Source organism: Rhinoraja longicauda, chromosome 16 (assembly GCF_053455715.1).
Source record: "Rhinoraja longicauda isolate Sanriku21f chromosome 16, sRhiLon1.1, whole genome shotgun sequence".
In the NCBI taxonomy this organism is placed as follows: domain Eukaryota; kingdom Metazoa; phylum Chordata; class Chondrichthyes; order Rajiformes; family Arhynchobatidae; genus Rhinoraja; species Rhinoraja longicauda.
Window position 1 is genome coordinate 4,651,883 of NC_135968.1, and position 18,922 is coordinate 4,670,804.

Sequence of the window (18,922 nt, forward strand, 5' to 3'; positions counted from 1 at the left end):
ATAAACCTGGGGTCACTGTAGCTTTGGAAGTTGTATTCGTTCGTAATGCGGACGTACAGGAACTGTACAACATATGTCATCCACAAGAGGATGAAACTTCCGGAGATAGTGAATAGCAAAACGATGGACTTCCTTCGACTTTCCATCTCTGGGTCGCTCTGAGTCTCTCCATTGCTCTGGACCCGGAGCCTCCTGCGGGCTCTGCTGGCCGCCAGGATGTGTCTGACCGTCAGCGCATTGAGCAGCAAAATCAGGAAGAACGGGACACACGGGGTTGCAATTCTGTCAAACCAGTCCAGTGCTGTCCACACTGACGAAGTATAACGGATTTCCTTCAGTTTACAATACCATGGAACGTTGTCGATTATATAAATTGGTTCCAGTACAAAATACCATGGGATATTTATTACACATCCCAACACACACACCGTTCCTATGACAGCAGCTGCTGTCTTCTCGGTGCAATACGTAGCTTTCAGTTTCTGGCAGGAAATAGCTACAAACCGGTCAAAGGTGAAAGTGACCGTTAACCAGACAGAACTGACCCTGGCTGCATAAGTCAATGTAAGGCTGACACTGCAAACTGGGGTTATGGACAGGAAACTGCCAGGAAAAAAAATGCCACCCATCCTGTTGATTATCACAGCGGTGATAATGACCAGCAGATCCGTTGTCGACATGGCCAGCAGGTAGCGAGCGATACACTTGGAGAGACCGCATTTGCCTCGATGCAGGATCACTATCGCCACTAAATTTGCTGCAGGACACAATACGCAAACACAAACACACATGAACACGAATACACATGCGCGCACACAAACACGAACAAAATCACACATACACGAACACACACAAATTGAACACAGGATACACACAGATACGAACACAAAAACACACTCGGACACACATGAACACATCACGCACAAATATACAAGTGCACATGCCCACACAAACGAACATAAGACACACACGAACACATGCACAGAGGCACGAACATGTGCATATACACATACACACACACACACACCCAAGCACACACATTCGAACACATGCACACACACACACGCGCACATAAATAGACACAGAAAGAGAGAGACAGAGTTACAAAATGCAGTCGAAGAGAACATTGCAACCAAACAAATCATAAAGTGTTGATACTTTAAGGGATAGGAACTTACATACCAACCCTCCTTGGAGTTGAGACTGATCACTAAACCCGGCTAACTGGATCATATTTAAATCCACGGATCATTTAAACCACTCAAAATGTAAGTATTTGTTACAGCTGTTCAGAAAGATGTGTTTATTCTACTGTAAAATACTTCAATTGTGGAATGGATGTTCTTGCTTTCTGATACGTTAACGGGACCCGTTGGATAATAAATTATATATTTCAAATGATATAGTTGCTGAACATGTCTATTGGAAGTTTTCTTATTTTACATGCCCGAAATATTATTAGTTTGGTTTAGTACAGAGATACAGCGCAGAAACAGACCTTTTCGCCCATTGAGTGCACGCCGATCAGCGATCCCCGCAGCAACATATCATATCATATCATATCATATATATACAGCCGGAAACAGGCCTTTTCGGCCCTCCAAGTCCGTGCCGCCCAGCGATCCCCGTACATTAACACTATCCTACACCCACTAGGGACATTTTTTTACATTTACCCAGCCAATTAACCTACATCCCATACACAATGGACAATTTACTATTTGACAAAGCCAATTAACCTACAAACCTACATGTCTTTGGAGTGTGGAAGGAAACCGGAAAACCCGGAGATAACCGAGAACGTACAGACTCCGTACAGACAACGCCTGTAGTCAGGATCGAACCCGGATCTATGGCGCTGTAAAGCAGCAACTCTACCGCTGCGCCACCTTGTTTTTCCATCTTGTTACCACAAACACGACTAACATTTTCGACCAACATTCACTTGGGGAAATAAGCTTCTTGGCAGCAGCTGGAGGCCCCGTGGTTTATATAAGCGTTCTATTCCGACTGAGCATGCGCAGGTCATAGGTCGCACGGGCTAACCATAGTCTCCTGCTGATATGCTCCTTGTAAACAAACCTTCGTTTCATCCGTTTTTATTCCAGTTTTGCTTCGTAGAGGTAAGAAAATACTGCTTTCAAGACTCTTAATTATGTGTGTATATGGTTAATTTGTAGAAAACCACGATGATATTTTATGTTTTCTTGCTTTATGCTTCAGTGAGTGAGCAAGATCGTGCCCGAATAATCATTTATTATTGTTCTTTGTTTTGATGAGGGGTGGAAAATGAAATTAAATGTATGATTTCTATAACTATCAAAAGACTTCTGAATGAGTCACGGGTCATCTCTGAGGCTAGAATATTTGTCGTGATTAAAGTTTGATGCAAGTTTAGGACAGCGTTTTCTATTTCAACCTGTTTCAGTGCTGCACCGAACGTGTTATTTTACCCGATCGCAGACACGCTCGCCGTTACGTCGCTCGCAGAAATGTTGCCGTAAATTCGCACTTCAGAATTAAGTTGTGGAGTGGTGCGATCCCGTGACCGCGGATATGTTTTTATTTGCATATAATTTAAAAAAAAATAAACAAGTAAATAAATTATATTTCAGACATACTGTGAGTTGTTGATACCACAACTAGAGTCTGAAGACGGGTCTCGACCCGACACTTCACCTATTCCTTTTCTTCAGAGATGTCTATCCAAACCGCTGAGTTAAAGGGGCAGGCGGCTCAGACTGATGTCACTCAGTTTGTTGGTCCGAACACTTCGCCGGATATTCTTGCCCCTCCGGCGAAAAATGAAAACATAACGCGTCACGGGATCGTCTTGCTTCCCACCTTAATTCTGCAGTGCGAATTAACGGCAACATTTCTGCGAGCGACATAACGGCCAGCATGTCTGCGATCGGGTAAGATAACACGTTCGGTGCAGCACTGCAACAGGTTGAAATAGATATGTCCTTAACTTGGATCAAACTTTAACCATGACAAATATTCTAGCCTCAGAGATGAACCGTGACTCATTCAGAAGTCTCTTGATCGTTATAGAAATCATACATTTCATTTCATTCTGCACTCCCCCGCCAAAACAAAGAACAATAAAAAATGCTTGTTATTCAGTCACATTCTTGCTCACTCACTGAAGCATAAAGCAAGAAAACCTACAAAATCATCGTAGTTTTGTACAAACTAACCATATTCACACCTAATTAACAGTTTTGAAAGCACTAATTTCTTACCTCCACGAAGCAAAACTAGAAAAAACGGATGAAACGAAGGTTTGTTTACACGCAGCAGATCAACTGGCGACAATGCATTGCCCTTACGACCTCTGACCTGCGCATGCTCAGTCGGAATACCGAACTCGAACTCAATCGTCTGACGGCTTCGACCTGCTGGACTGGTTACAAGGAGCCGTGCCTGCGGCTTGATGCCTACATCCTTTAACTACACTGCAGCCTCTGTGCTTGGCAACACTGAACCCTTTTCCCAGTGTGGAAATGTCAAAGACTAGAGGGCGAGGGTTTAAGGTGAGAGGGGCAAATTGTAGAGGAGGTGTGCAGCGCAAATTTTAGAGACGGTGCGCTGTTGGTAACACGGAGGGCGGTGGGTACCTCGAACGCGCTGTCAGGGGTGGTATTGGAGGCAGATACGATAGCAGCGTTTAAGTGGAGCTTGCATAGGCACATAGATATGCAGGGAATGGAATATATATGGATCATGTGCAGGCAGAGAGGATTAGTTTGACTTGGCATCGTGTATGGCCGGACATTGTGGGGTGCATTGTGGCAGTTCCTGGGGTGTTTTGTTCTCTGTAAGGAAGCAACCCTTCCACTGTGCTGCACCAACGTTTAATTGGTCCAGCGTCCTTTCGTTCAGGTGGAGGGGGTTGCCAACTCTACGACTTTGTACACGAACAACTCGTGTTTTTCACATAATTTTAAGGTGTTGCTTCGTTCGTATTTTTGGATTGCCTCTCCCTACGCCCAATTAAACCTCGAAGCGTCTGAAACATGGGAATTCGTTTTCCCTTGCTTTGTTTAGTTGCATGCTATTCAGACAGGGAACAACCATGGTCCGTCCACTGTGCACAGCTATTGTAATGAGTGATTGCAAAATGTGTCCTCAGCACATGAACCTCAGTAACGCGCCGCTGAGCTGGTACTTTAGCCGTTCAAATTCACTGTAGCGTTCCCAAGGCGTGGCGTCCAAAACCGCATGAATTACGTGGGATGAGTTCCGGCCAACTGTTTATACAATTGTACGTCTACATTCCCGCGGGTCGGCGATACAATTTAATTAAAATACGGATTGCTTCCTACAATAGTTTACCTGGCACAGCGATAACTGCAAGCGAAGTATAGTAAATGGAATAGGCCAATCCGGTGGGTGAGGCGTGCATGTTATCGGAGTAGGAGCAAGTCCTCTTCCAGATGTGTTTGTCAATCTCCAAAGGATCCCTTATTATACACGCCGGCGCCCCACTGGAAGCAATTATGCCACAACTCCCTATACACTGGGATCAGCCAATCTTCCCTGTCCCGCCTGCAACTGGTCCAAAACGCCGCAGCGAGACTCCTGACGGGTACCCGTAAAAGGGAGCACATCACCCCGATTCTGGCTGTCGCCGGGGTGCCGCGGGCATGATCGTGAGGAGTCTTCCAAAGATCGTAGTGGATCGTAGTGGATCTCGGCGCGTCGCTGTGAAATCAAACGGTTTGAAATTTCTCGGCGACCGCTGGCTTGTCGCCAGGTATCGTAGCTTATTGCGGTCGCTGTCGCATGCTGTCCCCAGGTTTGATAGGTTCTCTTATGATGCATTTAGAAGCACATAATATTAAAATAATAAAGGCATTTCAAAATACCATTAAATGCTTGTGTTTAACGAATTTATTTACCGTCAGGACATTTGACAGGTAGATTAGAGGCGACAGTTTGACGGTCAGGTAAGCGTGGGAATTTTCGCGATGTTTTTGGCCTCAGCCATTACATTTAAAGTGGGCTCCAAACCCAGATATTCAACTCAGAAACCAGATACATTTTCAAAGAATGCCCACACACTTTTCACAAAAATCCACTGAACCACTTAAAAAAATTTTTTTTTTTTAATACAGCTATTAGTAAATTGGAAGTAAATCCGGTTTATTCTTTGTTACCGTGAAGCTTGGTTTTAAGTAACCCATACAAGTTGTTATAGTTCAAAACTCTCAAGTACTTACCGACTTGTTAGTGATTTCAGCGAAAATTAGGACGCCAGAGAAGCATTGACAGCATGGGAATTTTGACGATATTTCAGAAGACGCTGTAATCTCAATAGACAATAGACAATAAACAATAGGTGCAGGAGTAGGCCATTCGGCCCTTCGAGCCAGCACCACCATTCAATGTGATCATGGCTGATCATTCCCCGTTCCTGCCTTCTCCCCACACCCCCTGACTCCAGTATCCTTAAGAGCTCTATCTAGCTCTCTCTTGAATGCATTCAGAGAATTGGCCTCCACTGCCTTCTGAGGCAGAGAATTCCACAGATTTACAACTCTGACTGAAAACGTTTCCCTCATCTCCGTTCTAAATGGCCTACCCCTTATTCTTAAACTGTGGCCCCTGGTACTGGACTCCCCCAACATTGGGAACATGTTTCCTGCCTCTAACGTGGCACGGTAGCGCAGCGGTAGAGTTGCTGCTTTACAGCGAATGCAGCGGCGGAGACTCAGGTTCGATCCTGACTACGGGTGCTGCACTGTAAGGAGTTTGTACGTTCTCCCCGTGACCTGCGTGGGTTTTCTCCGAGATCTTCGGTTTCCTCCCACACTCCAAAGACGTACAGGTATGTAGGTTAATTGGCTGGGTAAATGTAAAAATTGTCCCTAGTGGGTGTAGGATAGTGTTAATGTATGGGGATCGCTGGGCGGCACGGACTTGGAGGGCCGAAAAGGCCTGTTTCCGGCTGTATATATATATGATGATATGATAACCCTTTAATAATCTTATATGTTTCGATAAGATCCCATCTCATCCTTCTAAATTCCAGTGTATAGAAGCCTAGTCGCTCCAGTCTTTCAACATATGACAGTCCCGCCATTCGACCTGATTCGGCATTGTCGTGGTCATTGTCGTCGGGTAAAAGGAAAGTTCGGCGAAGTGCTACGACTTTGACAGTCGCCGGCAGTCGCCAAAAAAATCGCCTCAGTGGGACAGGCCCTTATTAGGCTGTGGCCCCTGGTTCTGGACTCCATCAACATTGGGAACATTTTTCCTGCATTTTTCTTGTTCAGTCCTTTTATAATTTTATATGTTTCTACAAGATCCCCTCTCTTCCTTCAAAATTCCTGTGAATACAAGCCCGGTCCTTCCAATCTTACCTCATATGTCAGTCCCGCATCCCGGGATTAACTTCGCGAACCTGCGCTGCACTCCCTCAACAACAAGGATGTCCTTCCTCAAATTAGGAGACCAAAACTTCACACGATACTCGAGATGTGGTCTCGCCAGGGCCCTGTACAACTGCAGAAGGACCTCTTTACTCCTATATTCAAATCCTCTCATTATGAAGGCCAACATGCTATTAGTTATCTTCACTGCCTGCTGTACATGCATGTTTACTTTCAGTGACTGGTGTACAAGGACACCCAGGTCCCGTTGCACTTCCCTTTTTCCTAATCTGACACCATTGAGATAATAATCTGCCTCCTTGTTCTTGCCGCCAAAACGGATAACCTGACATTTATCTACACGATACTACATCTGCCATGCATCTGCCCACTCATTCAACCTGTCCAAATCACCCTGCAACCTCCTAGCATCCTCTTCGCAGTTCACACTGCCACCCAGCTTTGTGTCATCCTCAAATCTCCCAGTGTTACATTTAATTCCATCATCTAAATCATTAATATGTATTGTAAATAGTTGCGCCCCCCCCCCCCTGCCCCAGTACTGAGCCTGGCGGCACTCCACTCGCCACTGTCTGCCATTCTGACAGGGACCAGTTTATTCCTACTCTTTGTTTCCTGTCTGCCAACCAATTCTCTATCCATGTCAATACCCTTCCCCCATTACCATGTGCTCTAATTTTGCCCAGTAATCCCCTGTGTGGGACCTTATCGAAGGCTTTCTGAACGTCCAGATACGCTACATCCACTGGCTCTCCTTCATCCATTTTAATCGTCACATCCTCAAAAAATTCCAAAAGATTAGTTAAGCAGGATTTCCTCTTCATAAATCCATGCTGACTTGGGCCAATCCTTTTACTGCTATCCAAATGCGCCATTATTACTTGTTACTTTCCTCGCTATTGAATTCTCTGCCACAGAAAGCAGTGGAGGCCAAATTCACTGGATGTTTTCAAGAGAGAGTTAGATGTAGCTCTTTGGGCAAATGGAATCAAGGGATATGGGGAGAAAGTAGGAAAGGGGTACTGATTTTGGATAATCAACCATGATCGTATTGAATGGAGGTGCTGGTTCGAAGGGCCGAGTGGCCTGCTCCTGCACTTATATTTTATGTTTGTATGTTTCTATATTTCTATCTACGTTACTTGCATGGAACTGAAAGTGCGACGTGTTTGTCATTCTAATTCATCACGCTAGAGAACTGCGTGACATGTTATCCTAACAATAGAAAAATGAGGATGTGATTAGGTTACTGCAGGATTGACAATTGGAGTCAATCGCTTCTCTTCGAGATTATTTTAGCAATTAGAGTGAATGGATATTTGGCTACTTTCTTCAGCTCATCTCTAAATTTGTTCTGAACCGCGGCATAAATGAACGTGTTGGTGCAGGAACTCAGAAGCTGAAGCATGTTGGCGGACTCTTGGAGAAGAAACTTGGGATCGGTGAAACTTTTGAAGCTGGCGTCATTGGTGATGCGGACGTACAAGAAGCGAATGACGTACGTCATCCACAGCAGGATGAAGGTTCCGGAAATACTGAAGAGTAAAACGATGGACTTCCTCCGGCTCTCCATCTCCGGATCGCTCTGAGTCTCCGCCTTGCTGGCGGCGCGGAGCCTATTCCGGGCTCTGCTCGCCGCCAGGATGTGTCTGACTGTGAGCGCGTTGAGCAGCAAGATCAGGAGGAACGGGAGGCACGGGGTCAAAATGCGATCGAGTGCATCGAACGCTCTCCAGATGGGCGAAGTGTAAAGGATTTTCTTCAGTCTGCAATACCACGGGATATCGCCAGCTATGTAGAGCGGTCCATGTACAAAGTACCAAGGGATATTGGTTAAACAACTTAACAGACAAACCGTTATTATAACCACGGTCGCCGTTCGCTCGGTGCAATATTTAGTCTTCAGTTTCTGGCAGCAAATGGCTAGAAATCGATCAAAGGTGAACGAGACGGTTAACCAGACGGAGCAAACTCTGGCTGCGAAGGTTACAGCAGCGCTGAGACTGCACACAGGGGTGATGTTCAGTAAACTACCTGGGAAATATATGCCGTTGAGCCGGTTTAATATCACTGCCGTGATAATGACTAGGAGATCCGTCACAGCCATGGAGACCAGGTACCGAGTGATACACCCGGAGAGTCCGCACTTCCCCCGAGCCAGAATGACAATCGCCACCAGATTAACTGCAAAGAGAAAGGGAAAAGATGATAGGTTACAGAACGGAGTTACATAAATGTGGTGGACACAAAATGCTGGAGCGGGACAGGCAGTATCTCAGGAGAGAAAGAATGGGTGACGTTTCGAGTCGAGACCCTTTTATTTTAAAAAAACGCAGTTTCTAGACAATCTGGTATGTTGGCATTCATAGCGAGGGGATTTGAGTATAGGAGCAGGGAGGTTCTGCTGCAGTTGTACAGGGCATTGGTGAGACCACACCTGGAGTATTGCGTACAGTTTTGGTCTCCTAATCTGAGGAAAGACATTCTTGCCGTAGAGGAAGTACAGAGAAGGTTCACCAGATTGATTCCTGGGATGGCAGGACTTTCAGATGAAGAAAGACTGGATAGACTCGGCTTGTACTCGCTGGAATTTAGAAGATTGAGGGGGGATCTTATAGAAATTTACAACATTCTTAAGGGGTTGGACAGGCTAGATGCAGGAAGATTGTTCCCGATGTTGGGGAAGTCCAGAACAAGGGGTCACAGTTTAAGGATAAGGGGGAAGTCGTTTAGGACCGAGATGAGAAAGTTTTTTTTCACACAGAGAGTGGTGAATCTGTGGAATTCTCTGCCACAGAAGGTAGTTGAGGCCAGTTCATTGGCTATATTTAAGAGGGAGTTAGATGTGACCCGTGTGGCTAAAGGGATCAGGGGGTATGGAGAGAAGGCAGGTACGGGATACTGAGTTGGATGAACAGCCATAATCATATTGAATGGCGGTGCAGGCTCGAAGGGCCGAATGGCCTACTCCTGCAACCTATTTTCTATGTTTCTATGTTTCTATCTAGTGTACGACACGATACGATAGAACTTTATTTAGCCCAGGAGGGAAATTGATCTGCCAACAGTCATAACACACAAGATACAAAAAACATGAAATTAAAGTTACGAGTGAAAAGTCCTGGATTGGGATTGTCCAAAGATTGGGGAGGAGGCGGGCGGGGAAAAGCCTGACAAATGATTGTGGGATACGTGTGAGGGGTGTGTGAAAAATGATAGAGAAGAAAAGAGATTTGCGTTTCCTGGAGTTTATAGTTTCGATACATGGAAGGATGGGGATGGGATAAATCGAGTGATTGACATCCGGTGCACGTATCCTCGGCAATTTTTTTTTTGAAAAATGCTTCAAACGTTTCATTGTTTCCTTGAATTGTTGATGTATGAAATCGTCCAATCAGCAATCTTTAAAGAACTGAACAAAAGTAAACAAAGAAAACAAACTGAAAAAATATTTTTTTTTCCATGTGAGATTCGAATCAATGTAAATAAGTCATTAGCCATCTCCAAAAAAAGCAAGTGTAACAAATTTGATAATTTGCTTCAATTAATGTTGGCATTTTAATTAAATGACTCAATAAACGCGTTAGGAAACGCAATTAAAAGTTTGCGATACAAGTGTCAATGATTGATATGTGAAGCAGCTGCGACTGAACGTGGTCATTAGACTAGCCTGGGGGTTAGGGGTTCTGTGCTGCGCGAAGGCAGATTAACACAATTAACACACATTGGTCAATCGGTCTATTGGCATGTCCACAAGGGCGAGGCCTTCCCGAGGAGGGAGACGCCGGCAAATGCCGCTTACTGCCGCTAGCATTTTGACAACCTGAACTTGCCGTTCACTGGAATTGCCGTGGCACACTACTACCCCCACCAGCATCCTGGAGCCAATAACTGACCGAAGAAGAACAGAACCACTCAAATATTTACAAAGACGGCAAGGGCAGGTCGGGGCCCATAAACCCCATACTGAACGACTGGTTACTCGAATATCGAAAATGTACAGAACATTGAACAGTGTAGCACAGGAAAACAGCTCTTTGATCTATGTCGTCTGTGCCGACCGTGATGCCAATTTAAACTAATCTCATCTGCCTCTAGATGGTCTACATATTTAAACTCCTGCATGTCCCTGTCTTAATGCTTCATAAATGTAGCGTCACAGCTACAAACTCTACAGAACATCGACACAAAGTGCTGGAGTAACTCTGCAGGTTAGGCAGCATCTCCAGCGAAAAAAAGGTGCCTATGCTTTCAGTCTGAAGAAGAGTCCCGAACCGAAACGTCGCCCATCCTTTTTCTCTAGAGATGCTACAGGACCTGCTGAGTTACTCCAGCACCAGTGTCTATCTTTGGTATAAACCATCATCTGCAGTTCTTTGTTTCCACATACACTCTGCGTATCTACTGTATCTACCCTCTATCGTCTATCTGATATTCCCTCAACCTCCTACGCTTCAGATAAATTAAATCAATTTAGTCCAAACTCTCTTTAGAGCTAATACCTCAAATCCGCGCAACATCCCGGTAAACCTCTTTGCACATTCTTCGAAGCATTCACGTACTTCGCTAGTGTGGAGACCAGAGTTCCACACAATCCCGATCAAATACAAAAGATTCAAGCCAGCAGTCCATATACATCGGAAAGCTTTTTGGGATGACCACAATTGATGACATTCCGACGTTGCTACCGTAATGAAAAATAAAATAACCAAGCCAAAAACGCCAAAATTAACAATACAGTAATTGTGAAATTGAAAGAGGCCATGCGTTAATGATTTAAACAAATCTGGTCAGATATGGGGGCCATTAAATTCAACACAGAAAAACACGAGCTGGAATTTAAGATGTTCAATTTAAACTCAAAGAGATATTGGAAACTTTACAATTTTGAATTTTATTTGAATTATTACAATTGTATAAATCAAATCCCGTCTGTACTTTCTCACTTTCCATGCTGTAAATCTACCAATCATAATTATACCGCTATATTGACATCCAAGTCTTTAATATATTTCACACGCGCCAATATATTTCACACGCTCCAAAGACGTACAGGTACGTAGGTTAATTGGCTGGGTAAAATGTAAAAATTGTCCCTAGTGGGTGTAGGATAGTGTTAATGTGCGGGGATCACTGGGCGGCACGGACTTGGAGGGCCGAAAAGGCCTGTTTCCGGCTGTATATATATGATATGATATGATATGATCCCAGCACAAAGCTCCGCGATAGACGATCAGAATCAGTGTGCCAATCAGAAGAAAAACATCTTTCCGCCACTATTGCCTTCTATCGGTTAATGTTGGATCCAGTTAGTCAACCTGCTTTGGATGCCGCACACCTTGTCGAACAACCTACCACGCGGTACATTGTCAAAAGCATCACTAAACTTAAGACATGACGATGTACGTCCAATCTCTCTACGTTACCGTAGAAACCTTGATTGCATTGCCGACGGGTTCCGAATTTAAGATGTGACATTTCGAATGATGGTTATGGAGCGAGATGGGAAAACGTTGTTCGAGTATTGATGGAGCGTTGACGTGGTCGAAGAGTTGAAATCGATGGTTCCGCGCATCGCCCATATCCCAGCCGATTTAACTGGCCAATTTCTTGATCTATTTTCAAGTTAGAATCCCCTGCTATAGACCAGCTACCTGGACAAGTTCCTTTTCCTTATTCGGTTCATGCAATGCTTTAATTCTTTTAAGTAGATTTAATCTGTGTTCACAGGCATATAACAGGGGTGGCCAAACTTGCTTAATGTAAGAGCCACATACGATAAAGTTCAGATGTTTGAGAGCCGCAATACATGAACAAAATTTACACATAAGTTTTTATTGTTACATACACATTTTGTTACAAAAAATTATATAAATATTAAGAAATGCATGTATGCAATAATATTTATTCATGTATGCAGTTTTTTAAACTGTTAATTTCTATTAGTTTCAGTAATCACAAAGTACACATATATAGCAAATGTTTTCAAAATCTTGACTGATGATTGTTTTAACTATATTGAGCGTATTTTTTTTACTAACCATGAACATTAAACTTACGTTTTATTCCAATGGGGTCTCAATTTATACCCAGTAAATAATTATAAAGCTTGAATTTTTTTCTTATTTACCTTTTATATTAACTGTGATGAAAAAAGGAGCTCAGCCAACATATTTCCACGAGCCGCATATTGAAGGTCAAAGAGCCGCATATAGCTCGCGAGCCGCGGTTTGGCCACTCCTGGCATATAATATGAATTATACAGCCCGTCTCCGGCTTATGGCTGGTCCGAAGCACTTGCACTACGCTACTGGAAAACTCTGCATCCGTTCAGGCGCCTGGACTGATGCAGACGGTACAGATTAAGATTTTACAGGAGACAGGTTTCCAACTGTCGCCACATATAATGACTCGCAAATAATGAACAACTCTTTATTTTACCTGGAACGGCGACAACTGCGAGGATTGTGTAGTAAATTGCGTAGGGCAATCCCGTCGGCGGGACATGCATTGTGTCCAAGCAGTGGTAAGTTTTTACTGTTTGACTTTTGAGGAATACTTTAATATACATCGTGTTTGGGCCCAGGAGACAACGTGAGGGTGGTGAAACCATTGTTAATTGCCATCACAACCCAATGCGTGAACTCAAAACAAATTCGATGACATCATCATTAGTACTCGTTACCTCAATCGGTTAAACACATTGCAATTGCCGTTTTTTGGAGGCAGAAAAATGAATTATATTATGTTCGCGACGGATCTTGAAGCATCAAATTCACACATTGATTTATATTTACTATCGTTGATGTTTGACAGGCGCAGCTTGATTTTTAATGTGATTATTACCGATGCCTTGAGAGACTAATTTACTGATTTCAAACTCGGCTTGGCTGATGTACGACTGCATAGCTAGAGACCAGCAAAAGAATGAATGCTGCAGATGATAGTAAATTGTATTGGACATGAATTGAGAGCGCAAGCCAATGGAATCGGTAGATAAATTAACCTTGCTACCCCCACTTTCCCATCCCGTATTTCTAAGCAAATTTTCGTTCGTTGTGCAACAAACGATTCAAACAACCCAGTACCAAATTGTCAACGTCGTGGGACCAGCGTCTACTCGTGTCGTAGACGTTGAATGACATAAATTGGAGAAGGAGGATATTTCGGAAGCCCTAATGGATAGACCCGGCGGAGAAGAAGGTTTTGAGATAAATGGATGGTATCCTTTGGTTTTAGTATTAGAGTTACTCCAAAGAAACAGGCCCGCGCTCGACCCACGGGGTACACGCCAACCATCCTTTACCCGTTCACACCACTTCCATATTTTTCCAATTTCGCATCCACTCCCTACACACTAGAGGGAACCTACTTACAAATCTGCACGCCTTTACGATGGGGGTGGAAACACATGTGGTCTCAGGGAGAACGTGAAAACTCCTCACCGATAGCACCCGATGTCAGGATGGAACCCGGGTCTCTGGCGCCGTGAGGCAGCAGTTCTACTAGTCGCGTCCTAGGGCCGCCCTTGCAGCATGAGGAATGGGCTGAGGTATAACCGTGGGATATTAAACGTCGCCTATCCATGTTCAGCAGATATGCTGCCTGGCCGCCAAGCACATCATGTGTTAATCAGCTGCGGAAATCGGTGGGTTTATAGACCCCCCCCCCACCCCCCAAGCGAGGGACCATTGTAATACCATAAACGCGGAAGCGGTACGGATCCCTGCCATACCCTCAACAAAAATACCGTACCTTGACTATACCTTACCAAAGATCATTAATCTGAAACATTAACTGCGTTTCTCCCTCAACAGATGCTGCCTGGCCTGCTGGGTGTTTCCCGCACATTCCTAACGTATTTATAAAGATTCCCTTTGTTGGCATTTCACTGAATCTGTAATGGAGGACAACACTGTAATTTCGTGTTTCTTCAGGGAATCAAATGAAACAAATCGTCCAACGGCAAATGTTTGGCGAAGGTACTGTAAAAAGCCATGAGGTATGTGGGTCAAGCGGTTTCAAAGTTTGAAATATCAAGGGATTGGGAACGTGGTATATCAGATTCGGCTCAGTTTAGTATCGCCCGGGTGCAATTTTGGATGTGAAATGGTAGCATTAGCACGGGAAGGTCACCACAAAACGGGTTGAGAGGATTAGGCACCTAACTTTAATCATGCCCTGCGAAACATTGTTGACATTGGACAATATTAAATGGAATACCAAGGTCATGACGCCGAAAGCAAGCGACTCTGCTCTGATAGTTTCAGCTGTTCTGCCGTCTGCACTAATCTGGTTGCAATGCAGCGTCGCAAAATACCTACGCAAAACTCACTCCGCGCTGTCACAGTTCCGAGAATTATAGCTTGATTTTCCAACTTATCACAGTCGTGATTATATTTTAGATGGCATTACTGTTGTCGTAATTCATTTACTGTAACTATAATTATTACTGCAATTATTCTAAAAATGCTGTAATTTATCATTTAACAATTAAATCGAGTGGTTATCTGACCATTTTCTTTATAATATCACCGTGATTACTATAATAATTTCCGGAATTGTAATTATTTAACTATGAATTCAAGTTTGATGGGACATGTTGGCCGGTGTGGACAAGTTGGATCGAAAGGGCTGTTTCCACAGTTTCACTCTCGAACTCCATGACTCTAAGTGGATATGTGACGATATTCTTTATAATTATTACCATAATTCTATAATAATTACTGTAAGTGCAATTAGTTAACAATTTAGTCGAGTGGATTTGTGATTAAATTCTGTGGCCATTTTCGTTATAATTATTACCGTAATTATTATAATAATTACCGCAATTGTAATTATTTTACTATTAAATTGAGCGGATATGTGACCATTTTCTTTACTTCTTCCCTGAATTTTCGTTGAATTGCCGCATAAATAAACGTATTCGTGCAAGAACTCAGAAGCTGAAGCATGTTCGCAATTTCCTGCAGAATGTATCTGGGGTCATTGAAGTTGGTGAAATTGGAATCGTTGGTGATATGCAAATACAGGAAGCGTGCAACATACGTCATCCACAACAGGATGAAACTTCCCGAGATGGCGAAGAGTAAGACGATGGACTTTCTTCGACTCTCTATCTCTGGGTCGTTCTGAGTCTCTCTATTGCTGAGGGCCCTCAGTCTCCTGCGGGCTCTGTTGGCCGCTAGAATATGCCGCATGGTGAGCACGTTCAACAGCAAAATCAGAAAGAATGCGAGGCATGGTGTCAAAACGCGATCGAGCCAAATAATTGCAATCCACACCAGTGAAGTATTACGAATTGCTTTCAGTCTGCAAAACCACGGGATGTTGTCAGCTACATATAACGGCTCGTGTATAAAGTACCAATGGATATTGGTTGCGCAACTCAACACACAAATCGTTGTTAACACTGCAGTCGCCGTTCGCTCAGTACAATATTTTGCTTTAAGTTTCCGGCAGCAAATGGCTATAAATCGATCAAAAGTAAACGCGACGGTTAACCAGACGGAGCAAACTCTGGCTGCGAAAGTGACAACAGCACTGAGACTACACACTGGGGTGATATTCAGTAAACTGCCTGGGAAATAAATGCCACTGATCCGGTTTAATATCACTGCGGTGATAATGACAAGGAGATCGGTCGCCGCCATGGATACCAGGTACCGAGTGATGCATCTGGAGAGTCCACACTTCCCTCGAGCCAGGATTATAATCGCCAGCAAATTAACTGAAAGAGAAAAAATGCGACGTTCTAGCAGAGAGGTGCGTTGGCCAATCTTATTATAACATTGTGAAGCCCTTCTGGTATGCATCAATAATGTTGAATTTTAGTTACTCCAGCATTTTGTGATTATCTATCTATCTATCTATCTATCTATCTATCTATCTATCTATCTATCTATCTATCTATCTATCTATCTATCTATCTATCTATCTATCTATCTATCTATCTATCTATCTATCTATCTATCTATCTATCTTTCTATCTATCTATCTATCTATCTATCTATCTATCTATCTATCTATCTATCTATCTATCTATCTATCTATCTATCTATCTATCTATCTATCTATCTATCTCTCTTTTTTTCTCGTTCTTCCTTTCTTCTTTCCTTCCTTTCTTGAAACTAATATACACACCCCAAAAAGGTGTGAGACCTCTGCGATGTAAATTCGACTTCAGAATGTAACAGATTTGAAATCATAGGGACGGAGCATTCAGTCATGCCGCAGAGTTGAAGTCCCCCACTCCACGAATCGGTTAATCAATGTCTTGTTTCTCCAACCGCGGACCTTCATATCTTTAACATTCGGGCACAATACTCAAGTTGTGGCGGAATAAATGTGCGTAGTGATTGCCTTGTTCATGTCCGCCATTTCCTTCTTCATCCTGTATGCTTTACACAGAATCTTGTGTGCTTTACTATGGCTTTCCCCAAGTTATCGCTTTCAAAGATCTATGCCCATGCATCCACCTCGTACCCCTTAAAAATATACCCGGATTTCCAACTAACGTGTTATACACTTCTACAACGACCTCTTCGCTTGCGTATTATGTACATCGGCCGTTAAAGGGAAACACCGTTTTCTCTTTCTGAACGATACTTGTCTTGAAATAGTCGGTGATCTTCCAAATTGAGTTTCTCTCTTCCTGTATGTTACAATCACTCAACCTCACCTTTTTTGTCCTTTCCAGATGCATAACTTTAAATCTCTCCGAGTGAATATTATTTGTCACTTTGGCATTGTTTTATGGATTCTACTTCTTGAAAATCTTTTCCGCACTTCAGATAACACTGCGAATTTTAGTTTCAAATGCAACATTCCGAATAGACCTCCTGGCTTAAGGACAAATAATTTGCTTTGAGGACAACTCATTTGGCTTGAGGACAATGCCTTAATATATGTCACCAAAAGAGGCGACTGGGGCCGCGCACCGCAGATGTCACTGTATCTATAACGTATCTATAAGCTATCCCTCCAACGCTGCCTGTTTACCATTTATAAACGTACCAAATATTTTACTACCAAGACCGTTTTCATGTTCTGGGTATCTAATCGAACGCATTTCCCTGAACACAAGAAGCGCCCTGACCCGAAACCTCAGCTATCCATGCTCTCCAGAGATGCTGTCTGATCCGCTGAGTTTCTCCAACACATAGTGTATTTTCTTGCCCGAAAAAATGCATGCTCTATTTACTGAAAGACATTCTTCAAGAACAGCGATGCTTGAAGTTGAACACATTATTCTCGATATGATGTACGCGGAGGTTTTCCCCTATTGTAGCCTAACGTTCAGGTCACTGTAATCCAGGACAGTAAAGATGTTAGAAAATAAGAATTTTGTTGCAGTCTTTTACCTGGAACAGCGAGAACCGCAAGGGAGGTGTAGAAGATGGCATATGTCAGACCTGTGGGAGGGACATGCATGCTTTAGAGACGTCGCGAAAGCATTCATTCCCGATGTTTTCAGTTTGACTTTTATGTGAATCCTTGTTATACTTGATATTAACCCTAGAGAGAAAATGAGATAACGTTACAATTAAGATCAGTTCCACGCGTCAATATGCTAATTATTTTACGTCACCGTTAATTTGATCACATGGATTTATCAAATTAGTTCCAGCAATCAATAAGTTCCAGAAAATAATTTCTCGCTTTGGTACTTTAGAACGGGGGACACATTTGAGAACTAACATATCTTCAGAGAAAGAATTGATATATAATATAGAACATAGAACATAGCATAGGAACAATCCATTTTGCCCACAAAGTCTATGACGAACATGAAGCCACGCGGTCATGTTAACAGATCCACAGCAGACGCCATCTCTCTGACCCGAAGTTCAATTCTAAAACACCTAGACGACAAGGGCTCCCAGTTTAGATGCCTATTCACGGACTATAGCTCCGCCTTCAACATAATATTCCCATCCAAACTGATCTCCAAATACGTGGATTGAAGGTCAACAGTCCTGTCTGCCATTGGATTTTCGACCTTCTGACTCATTGATCACACTAGGTGGGGTTAGATGTCAAATCTCCTCCACGCCGATGCCTCGTAGGGATGCATTCTCAGTCCCCTATTACGCTCCCTATGTACTCACTACTGTACGGTCAAATTCCCCTGTAGTTCCACTTATAAAATTGCAGATGACAACATTATGTTGGGCCTATCACGACAATGACGAGACGGTGTACTAGAAGGAGAGTGAAAACTTAGTAACGTAGTATCAGGACAATAATCGCTCTCTCGACGTCAGCAAGACGAAGCAGTTAGCTACCCACTTCAGGAAGCCTGGTGAAGCATGTGCCCCAATCAGCACCCATAGTGCCAAATTGGAAAGGATTGAGAGTTTCAAGTTCCTTTGTGTTCATTTTCCCAACGACCTCACGTGGACCAACCATATAGACGCATCAACCAGAAGGTGCACCAAACCTCGCTTCCCGAGAAGACCCGGGAAAGTCAGCAGATCTGCAAAGACTCTTACAAACGTTTACAGATGCACCACAGGAAGCAT

At 43.4% G+C, this 18,922-nt stretch overlaps 1 protein-coding gene across 1 annotated transcript; it reads right to left on the minus strand.

Moving 5' to 3' along the window:
- Positions 1-7,668: 7,668 nt before the first annotated feature.
- LOC144601473 (putative G-protein coupled receptor 139) lies at positions 7,669-12,969 on the minus strand. Its single transcript, XM_078413626.1, has 2 exons — positions 12,840-12,969; positions 7,669-8,582 (listed from the first exon to the last, which is right to left on the minus strand). Exons 1-2 carry the CDS (start codon positions 12,967-12,969, stop codon positions 7,669-7,671), a joined length of 1,044 nt encoding a protein of 347 aa, XP_078269752.1.
- Between the last annotated feature and the right edge of the window lie 5,953 nt (positions 12,970-18,922).